The 16,767-nt window shown below is 42.1% G+C and overlaps 1 protein-coding gene across 2 annotated transcripts in view; it reads right to left on the minus strand.

Moving 5' to 3' along the window:
* The window catches only part of TRIM29 (tripartite motif containing 29), a 52,694-nt gene that overhangs the window by 16,022 nt on the left and 19,905 nt on the right, over nucleotides 1-16,767 (minus strand). For both annotated transcript variants that reach the window (XM_030220445.1, XM_030220446.1), the window contains exons 5-7: nucleotides 16,670-16,759; nucleotides 14,570-14,665; nucleotides 10,114-10,203 (exon numbers count right to left, since the gene is read on the minus strand). In XM_030220445.1, coding sequence (XP_030076305.1) covers nucleotides 10,114-10,203; nucleotides 14,570-14,665; nucleotides 16,670-16,759 — 276 coding nt within the window. The remainder of the gene's footprint in view (nucleotides 1-10,113; nucleotides 10,204-14,569; nucleotides 14,666-16,669; nucleotides 16,760-16,767) is intronic.

Genomic DNA, 16,767 nt, shown 5'->3' on the forward strand with positions numbered 1-16,767 from the left:
TTTAATCACCTCACTGGTCCTTCCAATTTCCATTTCATGTATAAATATGTTAAATAGCACCAGACCCAGTACTGATCCCTGCGGCACTCACTATTCACCCTCCTCCATTGAGAGAAATGACCATTTAACCCTGTTTTCTGTCCAATAACCAAATCCCAATCCACACCAGAATGTTGCCTCCCTTGACTCTTCATCACAAGCTTTCTGAAAATCCAGATGCAATACATCAACCAGCTCACCTTTATCCATGCCTTCAAAGAAATAAGCAAACTGGTGAGGCAAGACTTCCCTTGGCTGAACCCAAGCTGACTCTGTCCCACTGAACCATGTTTATTCGTGTGTTCCTTAATTTTATTCTTTATAATAGTTTCCACTATTTTACCCGGCGGTACTGACATCAGGTTTACCAGTCTGTATTTTCCCAGATCACCTCAGGAACCCTTGTTAACAATCGGTGCTACATTGGTCACCCTCCAATCTTCAGGTGCTACGGATGATTTTAATGACAGGTTACATATTACTAAACAGCACATCAGCAATTGCTAGGCACTTCTAGGCACTGTCAACCCGGCATTTTAAAGCAAAAAGTCTCCTGAATCTGAAATGTCCTACCAGAGGGAATGTTAGGATAAGCATTCTAACTGTACTAGTAGAGACATTACACTGAAAACAGCATTATCAGAGTTGTAGCTTAATGGTGCACTTAAAGTGAAGAAGAGTTCAGTAATTTAGAAAATGTAAAAATGTACCAAAAACCCCACATATATCTAGCACACCAAGATATACCAAATACATTTATTTAGTGATAAAACATTACAGACCAACATTTTGGTTCTCAATTATAAAACAATCTTCAGAGTGAACAAGTAAAACTATATAGTTTATATAATAACTGGAATCAAACAGTGCCCCCTGCTGTTTCCGCCATTGTGTGATTAAATGAATGAGGAGAACCAGAAGGTTGTTCTATAATATTATAGCAGGACATGTTTATCCACTCCTACCCTAGCCAAGATAATGTTCGAGCACCTTTCTGACCTCATTTGCAACTCTTTTTAACTAGTCCCTTATTTTCTTACTCCTGTTACTCTGTCTTATCTATCTATATTTTCCATCTTTGCTTACACCCTATGCTGTCTATTAAAACGTTTTATTGGGTATTGTGTTGGTATTATAATGTAGTATACTATCAGGCTTATTTTCGAAAGAGAAGGGCGCCCATCTTCCGACACAAATCGGGAGATGGGCGTCCTTCTCTCAGGGTCGACCAAATCGGCATAATCAAAAGCCGATTTTCAGCGTCCTCAACTGCTTTCCGTCATGGGGACGACCAAAGTTCACGGGGGTGTGTCGGCACCGTAGTGAAGGCGGGACTGGGGCATGATTAAGAGATGGGCGTTCTCGGCCAATAATGGAAAAAAGAAGGGCGTCCCTGATGAGCACTTGGCCGACTTTACTTGGTCCATTTTTTCTTGCAACCAAGCTGTGAAAAGGTGCCCGAACTGACCAGATGACCACCGGAGGGAATCGGGGATGACCTCCCCTTACTCCCCCAGTGGTCACCAACACTGTCCCACCCTAAAAAAAAAACTTTAAAAATATTTTTTTGCCAGCCTCAAATGTCATACCTAGCTCCATGACAGTAGTATGCAGATCCCTGGAACAGTTTTAGTGGGTGCAGTGCACTTCAGCTAGGCGGACCCAGGCCCACCCCCCCCCCCAACCTGTTACACTTGTGGTGGTAAATGTGAGCCCTCCGAAACCCACTGTACCCACATGTAGGTGCCCCCCTTCACCCCTTAGGGCTATGGTAGTGGTGTACAGTTGTGGGTAGTGGGTTTTGGTGGGGGGATTGGGAGGCTTAGCACCCAAGGTAAGGGAGCTAAGCACCTGGGAGCAATTTCTGAAGTCCACTGCAGTGCCCCCTAGGGTGCTCGGTTGGTGTCCTGGCATGTCAGGGGGATCAGTGCAATACGAATTCTGGCTCCTCCCACGATCAAAGGGCTTGGATTTGGTCGTTTTTGAGATGGGTGTCCTCGGTTTCCATTATGGCTGAAAACCAGGGACGACCATCTCAACATTTAGGTCGACCATCTCTAAGGTCAACCTAAATATTGAGATTTGTGTGTCCCCGACCGTATTATCGAAACAAAAGATGGACACCTATCTTGTTTCGATAATACAGGTTTCCCTGCCCCTTCGCGGGGGCCATCCTGCGAGGACGCCCTCATGAAAACGTGGGCGCCCCGTTCGATTATGCCCCTCTATGCCATATTTTGTATTGTTGTTTGAATATTTTTACTACTGTAATTGTCTATTGCATATATTTGACTTATTCTTGCCGTACACTGCCTTGAGTGAATTCCTTCAAAACGGTGATAAATAAATCCTAATAAATAAATAAATAATATATTTTCATTAAATAATATATTCAGCATATTTTACTTACTACGGTGTCTGCACTGCCCTTTTGGGCCTCTCTCAAACACCTTGTGGCAGCTGATATGAAGAACAAAAGTCACTGAGATGTAGCCTCAACTACTTATTTTTTTAAAGGACTCAACATTTCTCATTTATGAAACTGAAGTTAAAGTATAAAACCATATGCTCTGCAAGACATCACATCCCAGTGAACAAAGTACTGAAGGGAGCAAGTTCCTGAAGCATGAAATCAGGAAGACAATTCATGGAGCTCAAAACATTAAAAAAAAAATTAGCTTCTGATTGCTCATAGCTATTGGCCATGTTTAACATGGATCACCATGCCCTGAGCATGTCTCCTCCTGTTCATGGTTTCATTGATGTTGGTAAATGAATCTTGGCCTCACTTGTCCCGGAACTGGTGCTATACTCAAAGGACTGTCTTTTACCACACCTTTTTCTTTACAACTACAGTAAAAAAGTTCTTTTGTCCTTATTCCATTTTGCATGTCATCTATACACGCATAATATGCAAATCTTGTTCTTGTCTGGCCATCTTCCCAAAACTAGCTCAGCTTGACTGCTAGACTGCCTCAGGGTTATCTCTGTCTGGAAAGGCTACCTAAGGCTAACTCAATCCAGGTTCAGGGCTGTCTCAGGACTATTTCAGTCCTGATCAAGGGTTCTCAACCCAGCATTGGAGACACACCAAGCCAGTCAGATTTTCAGGATACCCACAATGAATATGCATGTGATAAAACTTGCATTGCTACCTCTATTATATGCAAACGTATTTCATACATATTCACTGTGGGTATCTTCAAAACCTGACTTGCTAGATATGTCCCAGGGAGTGGGATGAGAACTCTTGGTCTGGATTAAAGAAAGGTTATCTCAGCAATCTCTAGGTCTGAATGAAAGGCTGCCTCAAGAGCTGTCTCAGTCTAGATGAACGTTCCCCACTTTAAGAAAAATTCTAATAACACAAAGATATTTTATACTTCACATTCCTCAGCTCTTCCTCTGTTATGTCCAAGTCAAAATTTCTTGGAAGGGTTCCCTTTTCCATGCTGGTTTGGCATGAAGTCTGATAAAGCTAACGCATTCCCTTCACCAGATCCTCTCTAGTTGAAACTTGCACAGCCTCTAGGCTGAAATGGAACATTTGGAGGGATCCTGATTTTTCCATCACGGAAAAAAAAAATCTTGCAGACTGTAATTATATGCATAAAAGTGCTGTGACTTCACTCATTTGAAGTATGCAACTTGCTTATTCATGTTTCAGTAGTGCTGCAAATGGACCGTCCAAATTCTATAGCAGCTGTTTCCTCTGCAACCTATACAAGTCCAGAATTGTGCCGCTGGGCTCTTGTTCCACCCATTTCATGTTAATTCAAATCAGCTCATCGGTTCAGAGATCAGCACTGGGACTCCACCTGAGAATTCACTCCATTTACGGGGTGGCCCCACTGAGAATCAAGTCACTTTCATGACATTGGAGTTTTCCCAAATAGTTTTTATCAGAGGGCTTATTCTGGGGACATTCTAATCGGGCAACTATTTATTTGCCACAGCAGCACACTGGGGCACACATGAATCAAACACTTCACTAATACCCTCCACACTGTCTCCTACTCATCTCATGAAGAGTTAGTCATGCACACACTCCCTGATTTGGCTTCTGAAGTCCTTCACCCCTACGTACGTGTACTCATAAGCTACTATACATTTCGTTTCATTTCACTTCATTTATTAAAATTTATATTCTGCCCTTATCCAGGGTGGATTACTAATGAACATGGCATCACTGGGTGGGGTTGACCCTAAAACTGCTTTTTTTTTTTTTAAACTATGTATCTAATTACTGCATTTACCCCAAACACTGCTATGTAATAGGGCTGAAAAAGTGTTATAGAGAAAATGTAAATAAGGCGGGATATAGACTGAAGCATAAGCAGCGTTTTGCCTTCTTTAACTTACGGCAAGGGTTCTTAACCCTTTTTGGTTCCCGCATCCCTTTAACTGATTAATGAAACTCTCACACCCCCTTCCTAAGCCACTCGTCCACTAGTGACTACTAACAGCTGCTAACTGTGAGCCACTAACAGTGTCAACTGCTAACATTGCTAAAATTACAGTAGGACACGATTATACTACCTATTGCTGTCCTAATAACTGCCTTCACTCTGTCTAGAAAGTTTCAATAAATTGCCTCAGATTTTAAGAGTTTTCTCTGTAACCCTTTTGACCTCTTTCCACGCCCCTTGGGATGCAGGCACCACTGGTTAAGAACCTCTGCCTTACAGCATGCTAGAAGTAGTCTACAAGGCCAAATTTAAAATTCTATGTTTGATTTTCAAGGCCCTCAGGCAAAATGGACCGAAGTACCTAAAGAATAAGCCCTCAACCTACTTTTGAGACCTTTAAGGTCCTCTCAAGGAGCATCACTATCTGTACCTTTGTGAAAAGAAATTGCACGATGTGATGCCCACCAGCGAGCCTTCTCAGGAGTAGCTTCCATAGTCTGGAACTCTCTCACAAAAGGTCTGCCATGAGCTTAAAACTACCTCTTCTCCCAAGCTTTAATACATGTGACGACTGACTATCCACTCAGCAATCTGGCCTAGTTTGCCACACACCTTGTAACGAAGACCAGTTCCACATACCTCATTCAGGAAGTGTGGTATATCAAGTTTAAATAAACCATAAACCATTTGCCTTCAATTTAGCCACCCATCTGAGGATCCCCAAACCTTTGTTCTACTCATCTTTCTATGCGTCTATAGGTCTCAACTGCACTTGCCTCTCAGCTGCCTATTGTTTCATTACAAGCATCATATCTATGTTATTTGAGTGATGTAATGCATGCCTCTTAAGGTATGCCATCGTAGTGTGCCAACATTGTTTACCATATTTGTTATACAAATGTTCAAATATGTTGCTATTAAGGAGTTTCATTTATATTCTGTGTTAAATGAATGTTCTTTCTCGGGGGCAATGTTTCCAAAGTTTTACACATGCCATGATAATAACGAAGCTCGTTCCTAAGCCAGGGGTGTATGAAGTATGATCTCAGTCTCAAATTTACTGTTAACACTCACCATAGTAGTTATATCATGCCAAAGAAAGCTTCCTTCTGGAGTTCATAAGATGTAACATGTATAGGCAACCTATCCAAGTGTTTTTGGAAATTCTTTTTAATTAAGACTGTGGCTTCCATAACAATGGAAAATATTTCTATAACCTTTTGCCCCGTTTTCTTGGTTTCAGACTGCATTTCTCGATACTTGAAGATCTCTCTCTATATATAAGATTCACAGAGTAATCAACCATCTCTATGATCAATGCTGTTCTGGTAGTTTTCTCTTCTACCATTATGTCCAGTTTCTTTGCATTGCAATTTTTATTGTTAGAATGGGGGCATCCCAGGTGATCATAACCTCTTCTCTAAAATTTCTTTGAGGTCATGATCCCAGTGCTTTTCTGGTACAGTGCTGTTATGTTTACAAAGCTTCCAACGGATGAGACATGGCACCTTGTTGAGCCTTTCTGTATAGAAATTTTCTGTCATCAGAACTTCACAGCCTGCTATGAGTGACTACGTCTAGCTCTTTCTTACACATAAAAAACAATCTACAGATGTCCGTTGTATCAGTTGTTTTCTATGCTTGCTGGTTATCAATAGAAATCAAACAAAATAAAACATGGAAAAGAAAATAAGATGATACCTTTTTTATTGGACATAACTTAATACATTTCTTGATTAGCTTTCGAAATACAACTTTTTTTTCTAGCCCATTATAAACCATAAAGTTGTATTTCTCTGTTTATTTCTCTGTTTATCACCCTCCTCTCACCTACCAACACCCATCCTGTTAGAATATCAATGTAATGCTTTGATGTCCCCATGCATACCCCCATCCTCCCACTCTGACTGTCAAAGTAATGCTTTGATGTTTCTCTTATATATACTATCTGCTACCACATTTGCTTATTTCCAATCTGACGAAGAAGGGCAACCTTCGAAAGCTAATCAAGAAATGTATTAAGTTATGTCCAATAAAAGAGGTATCATCTTATTTTCTTTTCCATGTTTTATTTTGTTCGATTTCTATTGATAACCTTAAGAGTGGACTAACAGGGCTACCACACCTCTCTATGCTTGCTGTAAATGATCTCATTCATAATCCACTGTCCTGGGCTGCAACTATCAATCACTCATCCTAAAGTTTCAATTCATCTCTCCTTAACTATTCCTGTTTCCGGTTTGATCAATGAATAGTTCCTGGAGTAACGCTTTGTATTTCCTACTGTACTTACGCATTTGCAACTTGTTTTATCTCATTTGCTGATCCAATTCCTTGACGAGTTTTTCTTTTCCTTTACAAATTCTGTTACGTCCTTCCCTTTTGGCACTGGTGGATTCTCACTCATTCCTTCTACTCATCAGAATGCTTGTCCAAGTCTATTGATGGATTATTTCAACATCTTTTGAATATTTGGACCTGATGACACTGTTAGGTAAGCCTGGAGACCTATCACAGTCGTTTGATAGGTATAATCTATTTCTATGAGACCCACTCTTCCTTCAGCTTGTGGAATGTACAGTCTTGGAATACACTGACCTCATGCATGGAAGAGTTTACTTGTTCATACATCCAGTTTTTCAAGATCTTTAAGAGTACAGTCTACAATTCCAAAGCTGTATAAGAGTGCAGGAATTGCCAGCTGATTAATGGCTTTTATCTTATTTCATGATGTTAATGCACTCTTCAGTATCAATTTCAGTCTCCTATAATATTCTTTACTGATCTCTTCTCTCAGTGATTTATGCTCGATAGTCACTACTTCCTCTATTCCTCTTCCTCCCTTGCTGTTCAAGTTTCTTTATCACACAGTCATCAATCAGAGAGATATTTTCTGTTTTGATCAACTTTTCTCTAAGGAAAGTTGCCTTAGCACTTTTGTCCAGACCAAAATCATCTTTATGTCATCTGAGAAACTCTTCGCTACTCAGAGTTGTTTTCTAATTATGGGTCACTGGAACTGTAGAGGGTCATCTACAAACAATAAGTATGACAAAACCTTTGGATCACTGGGATCTTTAGAGGTAAGGCTAAACCCATAGCCCAAAGATTAATAACAGTATTCAGTGGATTAAGTGGCAAATAAAACAAAAGTGGGGACAGGGAATCTCCCTAAAACAATCTTTACTGGATCTTGATGTTAGGATTGACAAAGTGTCCATCTGCATATTGCATATTCAGAGTGGTTTGCCACATTTTCATGGTGAACTTCATGTATTCAATCAATCCAAAGTTTATTCTATATATTTCAAGGCAATTTATTATCCAGGAATGTGGGATGCTATCAAAGCCTCTCTTATAGTCAATCCATGCTATATTGAGATTTCTGCTTTTCTTAGCATTGGACATAATGGATTTATTCAACATTAATTGGTCCTTGGTTCCATATACTCTCTTCTCATTAACCTTCTGTTCTATTACCATGATGTTATTAGAGTCAATATAATTGTATATTCTATCAGCATATATGGCAGCGAATAGCTTATAGACTGTAGGTAGTCAAGTTGTGGGTCTGTACTTTTTGAGAAGGTTACTTTCTTCTGTTATTAGCCATTCTGGCTTCACAAATTGATTTTTATAATCTGTCAGGTCTTGGTGAAGTGATGGTAATTATCTGGACCAGCTTAGGACTCCTTTCAACCTATTTTCTAGCTCTTTTGTTGTTACATCAGGCCATTCCATAACTTTGTTTGTCTTTTCCAGATTATCCTGTTTGCAGGGCAGCCATTTTGCTTCTTCATTGTGCTCAACTGGGTCTTTGTATAAGATTCTCCAGAATGTTTCTGTTTCAGCTGTAGCTGATGATATTTTTACTGTACTTATGATTTTTTCCCAGCCCCCCTGTAGAATCTGTAGAATTGTTTGGGGTTCTCTCTAAACAGCTTCTTCATATCTCTGCAGTATTTGCACTTCAGATGCTAATTTTAATTTATTATTGGAGCATATAAAATGAAGGTCTTCCTCTATTAACACGACATGTCTCCATATGATAGTCTGGATTTTTCTCATTATCTTTACTGATCTTGATCCTTTTAGATACCCCATCTACTGTATCAGGGACAATTCTGATTGCAATGATTTTATTTTTAATTTAATGCATTTTTTTCCAAGGAGGAGTTGTTATCTTTCTCTTCTACTTCTGCCCCTGTATCCTTGTTGGTAGAATTCTCTATACTGTCTATTATGTTATCTCATTTACACCTTGTTGATATAGATCGTATTTCAGTTATATGATTGTTCTACCCTGCTGTTTTAATATACATGTTTCTGAAACTTTATCATCTTCTTCCTCTTATTAGGGTTCAATTTGCCTGTCTCCAAGCTTACTTCATTGATTGTATTTATGTTTACGTTTGATTGTTTTCTTGCTATGCTATTAACAAAATTGTAAGTTTTAAGTCTCGCTATACTTGCTGTATACTGCCTTGGGTGAAGCTCTTCATAAAGGTGGTTAACAAATCCCAATAAATAAAATAAAATAAATCCATCTCCCCTTCCCTACCCCCATCCTATATCCAGCATTTCCCCTTCCATACCCTCATCCCGAGATCAGTATCTCCCCCCTCTTCCCTGCCCCTGTCGCCACTGCTCTACCTCTTCCCAAGCTGAAACCGCAAGTAGATTCGGCACTGGCAGGGAGCCTTTAAACACAGGTCTGCATTAAAGTGCTGCCGCATTCCACTACTCTTTGATGCAGGACTTCTTGTTAGGGAAGGGCAGGAAACAGCAGTGCTTGCGTAGGGGCCTGAAAGGTCCTGCGCTGACATTGAGCCTAGTTGCAACTTTGGCCTGGAAGAGGTAGGGCGGCAGCGGAAGGGAAGAGGGGGGAAGCTGGACATGGGACTGAGGTAGGCAAGGATAGATATGATGCTGCTATTCTGCTGTGCTTCTGTCTTCCAAATGTTGATTCCTAGTCTATCTAATAGCAAGACCGGCCCTAGTTTGGTTTGGCCCCCCAAATTTATCTATACATTCATTATTGACCTTTTCTCCCCAATTCGGCCTCCTCAAATTTCTTCATTCTCAAAATACCATTTAAAATATTCATCCAACCCTCCCAAATAGTTTTCCTTCATGACCTCCATGTTCCCGTTCCCGTGAAGCCAAGCAGGGAATCACTGACACCTTTGCTTTTGCCTTGTGCCATTCCAGATATTTCATGGTTTTTAAACCATGGGGTGGGGGGGGGGCACTGTAATCTGCTGGTTCCACGAGGTTCCATCTGTTAAATAGCTGAAGCAGCTCTAGTTGTACAGAAAGATGTCAGTAGTCGCCAAGCAGCTTAGCAGGAGAATTGCTCATTTCTGGCCTCTAAATAAGAGAATCAAGCCCTGAGTTTTTAGCCACTGGTCAACAGATATCTAAGATGTGAGCTGTACTTTCAAGCCTTCCCTGTGTCAACTCCATCATACGTCCACTGACTTCAGCACCATGTCCATCATACTCATGCACTCATCCTCTTCTAACAACATTGAACACTTCCTTCTCCAGCCCCTCCCCTCCTGTTCCCTGCAGGCTACCTAAAAGGGAGGGACGAGTCCTAAACAGCCAGGCCCCTGCCCAGAGTTTTCTAGCGTTTCTGAACTGGAGTATTACCAATTCATACCTTTCATAGGATAGGCTGAACTTCCCTGGTTGGCAGGTTCCTCCTGAGTCTGGAGAGGAGAATGATCCCACATCCGGCTAGTGTAGGTGCCTAGTAGGAAAAAGGTAGGTTGTCACTAGGACTACTTTGCGGAGGGCTTCAGGTTCAACATGTTCTGTGCAGCATCCATCAGGTTAGCATAATTTTACAACTAATTCTTAAATGATGCAGTGTGGCCAGAGCCTGGACCTTAGGGTATGCAGGACATGGGAATTCCTCCAGGTGAGGTCCTTCTCTCTCTCTTACTAGGGAATGTGGAAAAGAATTTCACTGCTGCTGAAACTGATTTACCCTCAAATACTTTTTCCTTTCTAAAACCTTTTCATTTCAGAAAGTAGCAGAGACCAGATGAGTGTAGCACCGTGAAAGTCCTCGACAACTGATCCCGCATTCATGGTGGCTTATCAGCTCAGGAGTCAATCCTGAAAGCCTGCTGAGTGGGTAAAGGTGAAGATAACTGGTAATCCTTAGCCTGATATTCGGCTGCATTTACAGTCATCTGGCTACATCTACCTGCCAAGAACTGTAGAGGGTAGAATTATGCTAGCTATTTGTGCAGCCGATCTTGTGTGAGTAAATTTAGCTGGCTAGCACGGAATATAACATTACCTGACTAAATGTGAAAAAAAAACCCCACCCCTCTAGCAGACACATTTAGCTGGTTGGGTTTTTTAACCAAATATTAGGGGTCATCACAGATCAATTCTTGACCTGTCAGGATCAAGTTAACTCCATAATTACTAAAGATTTTAAGACCCTCTGGAGACTAAATGCCTTCTAGTGCAATCTTTAGGGGTCCTTTTACTAAGCCGCAGCAAAACGTGGCCTGCAGTAGTATGGGTGTGTGTTTTTGGTGCCTGCCGGGCCAGTTTTTACCGCGTCTGGGGGAAAAGGGCTTTTTTTCAATGGGCCGGGGAAAGGGCCTGCAGAAAAATTGAAACCAGCGTGCTCCTATTTACAGCCTGATCCCTTAATGCCAACCCATTGATTTAGCAGTAAGGGCTCGCGTACTACATGAGTGGTGACCGGCGCACAACAACTGCCGATTAACGCTGGAAATGCCGCTCGTGGTAGGAAATAAAAAAATAAATTTTCCCAGCAGTATGGGTGCGCACCAAATCCGAAAGTACCACCATGGGGGTGAGCTAGCCTGGCAGTATTCTCATTTTGACGCACGCTGTATGCACGTAGAGCCTACCGCGCCTTTGTAAAAGGGACCCTTAGTGTTATCACAATTAGACTACTGTAATGCTGTAAACTTAGGTATAAAGAACGTCTAGTTATTTGATAGGTTATCTCCCTTTCTTATTAAATTGCATTGGCTTCCCATAAAAGCAAGAATCATTTTCAAACTTTGCTCCTTTATCTGTAAGATTATCTATGGTCTAGTGCCCGACTATATGTTAGATATGGTGGAGCTTCTCCCTCACAATGCTATTCCAGGTAGAAGAGATTATCTTCTGTTGCATTTTTCTTGTTATAAGAATATCAAATATAAGTCCATTCTAGTTAAAGATTACTCTCATTTGGGCACCAAATGGTGGAACTCCATCCTGAGAGGCGTGTAAAAGGCTGTCTCTTTTTTTCTCGAAAAGAAATGGCCGTGCGGTAAGTGAACCACTTACCGCAAGGACATTTGGGAGGGAGCACTTACCGCCACCCACTGAGGTGGCAGTAAGGGTTCCTGCACCAACTCAGCGGTAACCGGGCACCGATTACCGCCGGGTAAGCACCGGTGCTACAAAAATATAAAATATTTTTGTAGCGTCGGAAATGGTGTGCTCTGGGGGGTGGGAACTACCACCGGGCTCCTACAGTAGCCCGGTGGTATTTTCGGATTGGCACGCAGCAAGCCCAATGACACACACCAACCCTTTAGTAAATTGGCCCCTAAGGTTTTGTGCTAAGCAATCAATTGTAGATGTTGTTCTTTTAAACCTTTTACTGCTGTGTTAATTTTCTTTGCAGTCTAATCTAAGTTATTATTTAACTTTTCTCTGTTTATAAATTGCTATCCTGCTAATCTGTAAGCCACACTGAACTGGTCTATGTAATTCCGGATAATGTGGGATATAAGCACCAATAAATAAAGAAAACCAAATAGATACAAGTTTTACCCCCCCCCCCCCCCCCCCCCCCCCCCGTTTACTAAAGCTTAGCTCCAGTTATCTGCAGCAGGGCCCATTTTATTCCCATGGGCCCTCCTGCTGCAGATAACTCGAGCTAAGCTTTAGTAAACAACCCTCTTAGCCTGGCAAACCTTTTTAAAATTGACCTCTCAATGGTCAGGCATTTTAGCCTCATCCATATCATTTTAGACAATAGATAGAAATAAAACAAATCAAAATAAGGTGCTACCTTTTTTTGGACTAATTTAATACAATTTTTTGACAAGCTTTCAAAAGTAGAACCTTCTTCTTTAGGTCGGATATGAGCAAATCTGAAGCAAAAATTGATGAAAAACAAAAACCTCCCAACAGAAGCTTAAAAAGAAGAGATTGGCACTAGTCCTTGCAGTAGAGCAAAGTACAAATTGTTCCAGTAAATATCACAGGGCTCCACAGGTACCCACAGAGGAAATACATTCAACATAAGGGAAGGGAAATGGGACTTGATATACCGCCTTTCTGAGGTTTTTGCTGCTACATTCAAAGCAGTTTACATATATTCAGGTACTTATTTTGTACCAGGGGCAATGGAGGGTTAAGTGACTTGCCCAGAGTCACAAGGAGCTGCAGTGGGAATCGAACTCAGTTCCCAAGGAGCAAAGTCTACTGCACTAACCACTAGGCTACTCCTCCACTAACAACATTCCATGTAGAAGCCTGCCCTTGCAGATCAGCAATGAGGCCGTGCAGGCTTCTGTTTCTGTGAGTCTGCACAGCCGCGTTGCTGATCTGCAAGGGCAGGCTTCTACATGGAATGTTGCTATTCTACATGGAATGTTGCTAGTGGAATAGCAACATTCCATGTAGAATCTCAAATAGTAGCAACATTCCAGAATCTCAAATAGTAGCAACAGCAACATTCCCTGTAGAATCTCAAATAGGGAAAGGGAAATGGGACTTGATATACTGCTTTCTGAGGTTTTTGCAACTACATTCAAAGCAGTTTACATATATTCAGGAACTTATTTTGTACCAGGGGCAATGGAGGGTTAAGTGATTTGCCCAGAGTCACAAGGAGCTGCAGTGGGAATTGAACTCGGTTCCCAAGGATCAAAGTCTACTGCACTAACCACTAGGCTACTCCTCCACTAATCCTACTCATGCTTTTCCTCAAATGTTGTATTCATATATTACTCAGTACAGACAATATGAAGATGGGTACCTGATCGTGACTGAATAGCTAGGGATGGCCTTGAGTGTAAATATTAAGGGACTTCAACATTAGCGTCAGAACTTTTAGTCCAAGAACAGCACTGGGCAGACTTCTACGGACTGTGCCCTGAGAATGGCAAGGACAAATCAAACTCGGGTATACATATAAAGTATCGCATGTCATGTAAAATGAGTTTATCTTGTTGGGTAGACTGTACAGGTCTTTATCTGCCGTCACTTACTATGTTACTGTACTGGGGAGACAGAGCCAATGCTAATGACAAGAATCAACTCACACAAATGCCACTAAGCAGATAAAGGTGACACCTCTGTGGATGAACATTTTTCAGGACCTGGAAACTGCCTCAATGACCTTATGCTGAGAAAACTAAGAGATAACTTTTAAACAGTTCAGGAACTTACGACCTTTGAAGTTAAGATGATGAAATATTTGGACTTAACAAGGATCTGGGTTTCCGATCACCTTGTAAACCATAAAATTATACTGCTGTTTCACTTTCTGATTAGCCATCCACTTCTCCTGTTTCTCATTTCTCCCACCTCACCCCACCCTTATTTTTCCCTCGAGACTGTCATTGAAATGCGTTTCATGATTCATTTCTCACATACTTTGATATTGTCATCTTTTGCTCATATCCGACCTGAAGAAGGTTCTGCCTTTGAAAGCTTATCATAAAATGTATTAAGTTAGTCCAATAAAAAAGGTATCACACTACTGTATCATTTTAGGATAGGAGACAATGCAGCTGAGAGACAGGGACTAAGAGCACAAACATTGATGCTTAGTAAACGGGGGGAGGGGGGATAACATGTTCACATTGGTGGCCAGATTTTAATTTTTCAAATAAATACAATACAAATTCAAACAACAGAAGTGTCCCTTTTGCAAATTCACATAACACTGAAAGCAATCAGTCACCCTGTGACTAGATAGTTCACCATTGGTCTGACACCGAGCTGGAGCCCTGGCCTCTCAGCTTGCTGGCCTCACGCTGTTCTCCAGGCCTATAACAACGTTCATATCATACAGTACGAAAGGACATTCACCTCCCCCAAAAAACAAATGCATTTCCTACCTTTTGTGCCATAGATACTACTAAGACTCTGGGAAGTATCGATTAACGGCCGACCGTGAACTGAAGTTTGAAAAGCGGTCCTGCCAACACCTGGACCTGGAAGAAAACATGTAATTTGTACATATGAGTTTAATCTAATTTAATGTAATATAAGACTGGTACACCTAAATAATCCCAGCAAGAGGTTCAAGGTGGCTCACATCTTAAGAGACTCACACAAAAAAGAGGAATTACATCAAAATCGTCAAAAGAAAAAAAATATAAAAATCCTAAAATTTATCAAAAAGAAAAGTTTTCAGCTTACTTCGCAATTGCATGTAATTTACTTCTAATAGGATTTAAGAAGGAAGTTTATTCCAAATAACAACAGCCTGGAAAGGGAACGTGGAGGGGTATAATCGAACGAAAACGTCTATCTCCATGGGCGTTTATCTCCAAGAAAGGGTCCGTGAAGGGGCGGACCGAACCGTATTTTGGGAAAAAATAGACGTCCATGTTTTATTCGACAATTTGTGAGCTGGGCGTTTTTGTTTTTCAGCGATAATGGAAAATGAAAGCGCCCAGCTCAAAAACGAATAAATCCAAGGCATTTGTTCGTGGGAGGGGCCAGGAGTCGTAGTGCACTGGTCCCCCTCACATGCCAGGACACCAACCGGGCACCCTAGGGGGCACTTTTACAAAAAAAAAAAAAGGTAAAAGAGCTCCCAGGTGCATAGCACCCTTCCCTTGTGTGTTGAGCCCCCCAAATCCCCCTCAAAACCCACCACCCACAAGTCTACACCATTACTATAGCCCTAAGGGGTGAAGGGGGGCACCTACATGTGGGTACAGTGGGATTGGGGGGCAGTGTGGAGGGCTCCCATTTACCAGCACAAGTGTAACAGGTGGGGGGGATGGGCCTGGGTCTACCTGCCTGACGTCCACTGCACCCCCTACTAACTGCTCCAGTGACCTGCATACTGCTGCCAGGGAGGTGGGTATGACATTTGAGGGTGAACATAAAAAGTTGTGAAACGGCATATTTTTGTGGTGGGAGGGGGGTTTGTGACCACTGGGGGAGTCAGGGGAGGTCATCCCCGACTCCCTCCAGTGGTCATCTGGTCATTTAGGGCACTTTTTGGGGCCCTATTCATGGAAAAACAGGGTCCAGGAAAAGTGCCCTAAATTCTCGCTAAAAACGCATATTTTTTTTCCATTATGGCAAAAGGCGCCTATCTCTGATCGGCCGATAACCACGCCCCAGTTCCGCCTTCACCACGCCTTTGACACGCCCCCATCAACTTTGTCCGCATCCGCAATGGAGTGCAGTTGAAAACGTCCAAATTCGGCTTTCGATTATACCGCTTTATTCGTTTTTGTGAGATAAACGTCTATCTCCCGATTTGGGTCGCAATATAGGCGTTTTTCTTTTTCAATTATAAGCTGGATAGTGTCAAATTGGAATTTAAACATATGCCATTAAATGCTGGAAAACTTCAATAATCCACGTATGTTTTAATGATAAACCTTCCTCCCTCTTCAAAGTTGTAATTACTGCATCTGGACAAAGTCATCCCTTCTGAGTGAGTCACAGAACCAAGAAAACCCACTGGACCACCCAAACAGCCATCTCCCACTCCTTCCAGTTCCAGCACCCAGAAAGCCATCTCCCACTCCTCCTAGTTCCTGCATCCAGGCAGCCATCTCCTCCTCCTCGTTCCAGGCAGCCATCTCCCACTCCTCCTAGTTCCAGAGCCCAGGCAGCTATCTCCTACACCTCCCAGTTCCAACATTCAGGCAGCCCTCTCCCACTCCTCCCAATTCCAACATCCAGGCAGCCCCCTCCCATTCCTCCTAGTTCCAACATTCTGCTAGCTATCTCCCACTCCTCCCAGTTCCAGCATCAATGCAGCAATCTTTCACTCCTCCCAGTTCAAGCACACAAAAGGTTATCTCCCTTTTCTGTGAATTCTGGTGCTGCAAAGGCAGAGACAGAAGTGTGTGTGTGTGTGGGGGGGGGGGGGGGGGGGGGCAGAGGGACAGCTACCCAACAGGGAAAGTCAGGATGAAGTGGAGGTGCAAAGAGTGTCAAGGCCACTGAGGCAAAAAACATTTTCATACCCTTCCCAGTCAGGAGAGAGGAGAACCTTCTATAGCTGTCTGGCTGGTTCCACTCCGCAGTGTAATCTTTCATCATATATCGGTTATCAGCTGTGGAT

This window comes from Microcaecilia unicolor, chromosome 12, assembly GCF_901765095.1.
Source record: "Microcaecilia unicolor chromosome 12, aMicUni1.1, whole genome shotgun sequence".
Classification (NCBI taxonomy): Eukaryota; Metazoa; Chordata; class Amphibia; order Gymnophiona; family Siphonopidae; genus Microcaecilia; species Microcaecilia unicolor.